The sequence below is a fragment of the Plasmopara halstedii genome (assembly GCF_900000015.1).
Source record: "Plasmopara halstedii genome assembly, contig: Scaffold_322, whole genome shotgun sequence".
NCBI classification, from domain to species: Eukaryota; Oomycota; class Peronosporomycetes; order Peronosporales; family Peronosporaceae; genus Plasmopara; species Plasmopara halstedii.
The window spans coordinates 174962-182132 of NW_020187243.1; the positions used below are offsets into that span (position 1 = coordinate 174962).

The 7171-nt window shown below is 48.3% G+C and overlaps 1 protein-coding gene across 1 annotated transcript; it reads left to right on the forward strand.

Moving 5' to 3' along the window:
• Window positions 1-5111: 5111 nt before the first annotated feature.
• On the forward strand, window positions 5112-5476 carry PHALS_08181 (uncharacterized protein; the record flags this gene model as incomplete). The annotated part of the gene is made up of 2 exons (XM_024723484.1): window positions 5112-5357; window positions 5426-5476. 2 exons carry the CDS (start codon window positions 5112-5114, stop codon window positions 5474-5476), a joined length of 297 nt encoding a protein of 98 aa, XP_024574455.1.
• Between the last annotated feature and the right edge of the window lie 1695 nt (window positions 5477-7171).

Consider the following 7171-nt stretch of genomic DNA (forward strand, 5'->3'; position numbering starts at 1 on the left):
GACTCCTGTTTAAATACATTTTTGGCGTCTGACTACTTAGACACTCCGATCTAAACACTAAATACATTTTTGGTGTCTGACTACTTGAACACTCCGATCTAAACACTAATTACATTTTTGGCGTCTGACTACTTGAACACTCCGATCTAAATACTAAATACATTTTTGGCGTCTGACTACTTGAACACTCCGATCTCCAGCACATTGACCATTTCGGTCCAGTGCCCGCACCAATAGCGCTTCTGCCTTTTAGCAGAGGTTCATGACTCACCAAAGCTCCACCAAGAGACGTGCGTGTAGCGCTCAAGGTCTTCGACCTCCAATCGATCCATAGCTCATGGTGTTCCAACCATGCTATACCAAAAATGCGGTCATACCTTTAATCCAAGTCAAACACCAGACAGTGTTCCACGCTATCAAAGTCAAGAAACTTGACACCGAGGCACACAGGACCCACGGCACCAATACAAAAGTCCCCATCGCTAAGCGAACAGTGACGGTGTCACTCAATCGCGCTTTCAGCGTCTCAGCTGCCTTCCTTCCATCATGGAGCGTTGAACATAATTACCCCACGCCTCGAAGTCGATAAGGATATTCAGTGGCTTCTCGAAGCACTTAACGGTCTCTACCACTACCATCACCCCCTGCTTCCATACACGTTCCGTGTTCAAGATCACGGATCTCTTCGGAGCTGCGCCCTGCTGCCCTCTACTTCTTGGGCTTTGTCTTTTTTTTGCGACAAACCAGACTGGTGAGAAACGGAACATCGGTTCGATGAACCATGACATGCCATGCGCAGGGAATAACCCGTCCGAGGTTGACGGGTTTCTCCACAGACAAAATACCGTCGGATGTTTATACGCTGCTCAGCAGCTCGAACCTCTACTTCTTCTCTCTCAACATAGTTGAGATTCATCGGCTCAGGCCCGTTTGATGAGTGCATTCCAACCAAGATGTGTTGACTTGAAGTTGAAAACGGCATTCAATGCCATATTCACCGCTTCTCCAAAATAAAACGGATGCACACGGAAGACTTTCATTCTGGCCACGCCAGTGCGGAGGCCCTCTATAAAGACGGTCACTGTGATCGCCTCGGGGACAGGATGGGCTGCCAACCTGGCAATGAGCTTACGCAACTCTTGAACACAGTCCACCAATTCTTCCTTGCCCTGTCGGGCGGCAAGGAAACGCAACCGCACGCGGTATGCCTGGTTAGGCGGCTCGAACACTCGTAAAAGCTGCAGGTTCAGCTCCTTCCAGGAGGAAAACGTCGCTTTGACCGAAGTGCCGCACGTCACTGCCCATTCTCGCGCTCGACACCGAGCTTGGAGATGACTAGCGCCACGCGTTCTGGAGCATGGCGGATGACATAACTATTTCGGCCTCTCACTCCCAGAGCAGAAGATTCGCTCTATCCTTACCCTCGAGTTTTTTACGCTCACCATGAGCGGCCTGGGTCGGAAGGAGTCATTCATCGTCGACGGTGGCATCTTCTGCTCTAGGTACTCTAACAGAGCATTTTCATCGCTTGAAAAAGCCTCTAGGCGTGCGCTAATCGCTTCACGTCTTTGTGAGGCAAGGTGTTGTACGCCCTCAGGGCCAAGCATGGACATCAGCTTTTTAAGCCTGTCCTGAATATCCTGGGGCAAATAGGAGAACTGCTACATCCTCACAGAAGATCAGTCGTAACGAGATAGCTTTCCTACTCAGGCGCCCCACAAAGACCACAATACAACTTTTTTAAAGCGTTTCTTGAAAGCCCAAAAATAAAGTCCCTACTCATGGGCTGCAAAATTTTTGCCAGAATCCGTACATTGTGAAAGGGTGCTGACGCAGTAGCGAGGGCTTACCGCGTTTGCACGTTTCAACTCTGCATACATCAGTGCTTACTATTTATACATGTTTGATTGCTTGAGGATTCCAACTATCTCTCTGTTCTGCCAATATGGCCTACCACGAGGTATTGTGTATCTCATCGTAGTCTGTACTATATGTCCTCATCATGAGGTTTCATCAAACACTTCGTATCAATTAAGCTAGTGTTGTGAATTATTAAGCTTCGTCACATGAGTACAGATATAAACGTTTTTCAAAACTCTTGGATGCAGATATAAAACTCAATCCTAGAAACACTTCGCCTTCCAAAGCTTTCAGACATCGTACATCGTCGTCAATACACGACGTCACCATTGTGACATGCAAAATTTAGACTTATATTATGCATTCATCCGCCACCATATTTTGTCGATCAGGATTATATTTTACCTCAAAGTATACTTGGCAACATGGATAATTATTTTATCATTCGCCGCAAAGGATGTGGAGACAATGTTGCTGTCCCTTGCGGCGTAAAAGCTGTGCTCTGCATTGAATTTGATACCCACAATAGGTATGGTGGACACAAAAATCTAGGTGCATCCCGCACCTTCGGCGCTCCTACATGAAAATGGTAGTCGTTATCGCCTCTAAAGGGTCTTCGCCATTCTGGCGATGAGAAATCTCATCATCTGAACATAGTCTACCAGCTCTTGCTTTCTGGACCGGTAGACAAGAGCGCCGAATGTGGCGCTAACACCCGGAACATAACTACCCAGTCCACGACAAGGAAGTACTTGCGATAAAGTATGCACTTGCCAACTTTAGGGTGTACTTGCTCGGCTCAAAGCTGTTTGTGATCGTGATCTACACAGATCTTGCGTCACTATACACTGCAACTCAGTGGCCTCACCTCTTACAGATGATAGCCAGGTGGTTCTCCTTCTTCGCAGAATATAACTTCGAAGTGAAGTATATGCCAAGAAAGCAGAATGCTTTGGCTGACGCGTTGTTGCGTAGACCGGATTATGAGCTTGATTATGTCACGACGTTGACGTCGTCAATGACAGATCCTATCCGCGCCGCAAACGCGGATGATATTATGTGCGTGGCGCTGCTACGGGCTCTTGGGAGCAAGGAATTTGAAAACTCGGACAAGAAGTTGTCGTCGCGACTGCGTGCACAGTTGCACCGATGATTTAAATACCGGGCTGCTGTATTATAGCAACGACTCGACGGATACGCACGATACGTGGCATCTCACGATGGAGATTTGACGACCATATTCTCTATGAGGCTCACGACACCCCCCTCAGTGGTCATCTCGGTCGTGAAAAGACATATAGCTCTGTGAGTTCCCACTACTGGTGGTCCAAGCTGTACAAATGGACGAGCACATATGTGCGCACGTGTGAGACGTGTCATAGGGTGAAACCCTCTCCGAATGCGGTGGCGCCGCTGGTCAGTTTACAGGTACCCTTCGGGAGTAGGCAGTCCATGAGTATGGACTTTGTGTTTTGCCTGGTGAAGGACTCGGCGGGCAACACAGGTGTGGTGGTCTTTGTCGACCGTTTGAGCAAGATTGCTCATCCTGCGGCGGTGCAGGACACCATCGATGGTGTTGATTTAGCGACGCTGTATGTGAAACGTGTATTTCGACAACATCGACTCCCGGAGTCAATTGTCTCTGACAGAGACCCAGGCTTCACTGGAATGTTTTGGTCGACAATCTTCAGGGTTCTGGGCGCCAAATTGACTATGTCAATAGCGGGTCATCTGCAGACCGATGGTCAAACCGAGCGTGTGAATCACGTCGTTAAGGATGCCCTTTGCCGCGTCTGCGCTAAGATGCCGAGGCGCTGGAGTGCCATGCTGTCGCTTGTGGAGTTCGCTCTGAACAATGCGGTGCATTCGTCTACCAGCTACACGCCGTTCTACGTGAACGGTCTTTACATCCTCGCGTCCCGCTGATGCCGCCATCTCATGGCTTAGGACTTGGTGGGGAACGATTAGCTGAGCGGCTAACTGATGTCATGTGCCTTAAATAAGTTGATGACGTCCTGTCTACCGGACTGAGTGTCTTACGTCACGTTTGCGATGCGATAGCTGCAAGCCAAGACATGCAGAAAGAATATGCAGACGGAAGAAGCAGAGGAAATGTTTAAACCTTGAAGGCCGGAGACCTAATTTTATCAAATACTAAAAACCTTCCAACACGTGCAGTTTCTGTCGTCTTCATGACGAAGCTCCGCCCACGGTTTATCGGACCTTTTAAGATCGTGGCCAAGCGGAGCCTTGCGTATACGCTAAACATTCCTAGAAGGATGCGCACCTACCCGGTAATTTATGTGGGCTTGCTGAAGCCGTACCGAGGTTCGACCGCAGAATTATTGGCGCCGGAGCGGCGCCCACAGGCGCTCGACCACCCAAAAGCTGAACCAGCAACTAATTTTGAGCACGAAGCGCAACGATTTCCGTTTCCAACGGCGCCAGGTGCTCCACCGTCGCATGAAGCGACACATTCGTCTGCTCGACGGCTAGAAGCTGCTCCGACAGAGCGCGATAGTCCTCAACAAGAGGCAGTCAATGCACAAAGTGCTCCAAGCTCTCGAGGTCTTCTCCCGCACAGCGGTACGCGACCTAGGCAAGATGCTCAGCGAAGACCGATGGCGACGGAGTTTGTTCTCAACAGCTCGTTGAGTATTGTGAGTTACCGGACGGCAATCGACCAAGTCGTCATCGTCCGCCGCCGACTCTTCCCAAAGAGAGCGGTGGCGTCTACTATCACGTGGAAAGCCCTATGGGTTGACGTCGTCGACAGGATCAGACCCAGTATCTTTTGAAGTGGCGAGGATACCCAGACTCCGAGAACTCGTGAGAGTTTGAGGTGCAACTTTGGCAAGACTATCAAGACGTCGTGGACGCTTATAGGGGGCGAAGAGCCGTGAGCTGAGCTTTATTACAGATTTGTTTGTGGTATAAAGAAAATATATCCTGAGATGCTGTGGTCGTAGACTCGCCTGTGTGAGAAACCACAGAGCTCGAGGGGGTGTAATAGATTAATCCATCCGTTGCAGGGCGATAAAACGTAGGAAGTCGGTGTTACGCCTCGGCAAACAAGAGATATGGCTAGTAACTCCTTGAAGCTTGAATACTGAAGAATCTTGGGTGCTAGGGCAAATGCTATCCCTGCCTTCAAGGTTTTCAGGTTACCTTGCTCAAACATTGCGGCTCCCTGTAATCACCGTAAGGGTATGTACAAGGGGCGAAGTGCGCATATCAATGCAACTCTGGTTATGATTTACACGCTAGAATGGAGGTCGACAGCGTTCGTCCTAATCTATGGCATCTTGGTTGAACACCGAAGCGCATTGATCGATGACGGCTCCGGGATGATTGCCCAATTGGTGTTGCATTTTATGAACAGAAGCAGCATGTCCTTCAGATATAGAGCGCCCGCAGTACAGGGTGTAGAGTTAAATGGAGTCTCTCCAACTCGGGTTGGTCATTCCACAGCGTATGCGACGATTGAGTCTTTGCGGGTTTGATGTTCCATCTTAAAATCAATATTTTTCATGTTATTGGAATTGACATTTGTACGAATTTTTAGGGATGGAATATTAATCCGCGCCTACTCATCAAAATCAGCTCGGAGTTCTAGCGGTAGTGCATACATAGAACATCCTTAGCTCTGACAAAGTATAGGACCGCAATGCAAGTAAAGTAATATAAGGCTAATCAAATGGCTAAATAAAAGGGGAAACTCTCCCAAGTGGATAATCATCTGTGAGCATACTTGGCGGCTATAGCGTGTGCCATCTATAAAGCGATTCGGTAAATACAGCACACTGCATAAAAAGGCTTACATCCTCCCTCTCAACAATCGTTCTCGTTTCCTGGTCTTAAAGAGCCTTGTACCAAGGGTAAGGTAAATCGAAAAAGTTTCTTGCTCACTTAATAATTGTCTGCAACTAAAGTTAACGCTAACAAATCACTGCAATATCTGGTATACGAGAATGTTTCAGAATCCTAATCCTTTAAGCCCCGGGAGACATCGGTTATAAATCGTTTATACCATACTTTTTTTGCAGCGGGGCTGCCGTAGCTCTTTGTTTAGAGGAAGCTTAGCTAAGGTCCACGAAGGCACTTTTAACTTCATGTAATTTCATCGACCTTTCGTTCTTTTAAAGAACCATTACAAGTGTAGCGGATCGCAATCCGCTACTTCTAAGTACTAAAGCCTTACCAAGGCAAACGAACACATCTGTTCAAAAATAAAACTGTATTTAATAGTTTCAGACCGCTAATATCTGAGATCCTAGGGATTCCTAATTAATATTGTAATATCTACTTGATATAGCAAAACCTGATCAATATAGTAATATGGTGGCCTCTTATTACGGTGTAGCTACACCACTGTGTCTTCTACCATGTTATATACAGATATAATGTCACACTGGTAAATAATGTAAAACAGTTATGAGTTTTCGCGGCATCTTGGCTATTTTTCAATAATACGATCTTTAAGTATCACATCATTTCCCGTAATCGGAATAGGACACGGTTTTCCATATTTGTGCAGCGAAAAGGCTGAGAGCAGTGAACGCTCTCTGCTTGGCAAACAGCTAGACACTGTATTGCCGTTCGAGGGTGGAGGCACTTGGATAGTCCCCGGAACCGCTCTCATCGAAATCTATCTCGGCATCATCACCGATAACTCTATTAACCGCATCGGGCGCGAAGACCGCGTTTTTGGAGGTGCTATTTGTTTTGGTGCACGAAAGCGGGCTCACAGCATGTGTGTTCGAATAAACAGACCTAGTTAGGCGCACAGAGTGGAGTTGAACTTTAGGCGCAGTAGTTCGAGATAAAATCATCTTCGGGCAGTGTGAACCTTAGTGTGACTTCTCAATTTGCCGGCTACTACGCAAGTCAAATCCATAGAAGTACTCCCCGACCCCCCAGCCCTCCACTCCAGTGGCTACTCCCCTTTTCTGAAGATGAAATATCCAGCTGTTTCCGCCTCTCCATCCCCCGCCGACCAGCCCCCTCGCGCTGTGATTGGCTTGACTCCTGGGTCCGCACCCAGTTTCCAGTCGGGTACCACGGTCGGCCCATCTTGCTCGGATCCCTACGCCGGCTCGGACCTCCAACTGGCTCTCTGCCAGCCACTCATCATACCATGCTGTCGTCCCCTTCTCTTCTCCCGTTGCCTCCTCCGTCTACGTTTCCAGCGCTGACGGCTGTTGTGCCTGCTGATGCGGTCGACCCCGACGACGAGATAATAGACGCGACTCTAAACACTGCCAACTCGCCTCCTAACGCTGCTGCTTTGGACGACGAGTCGGTGGATCTC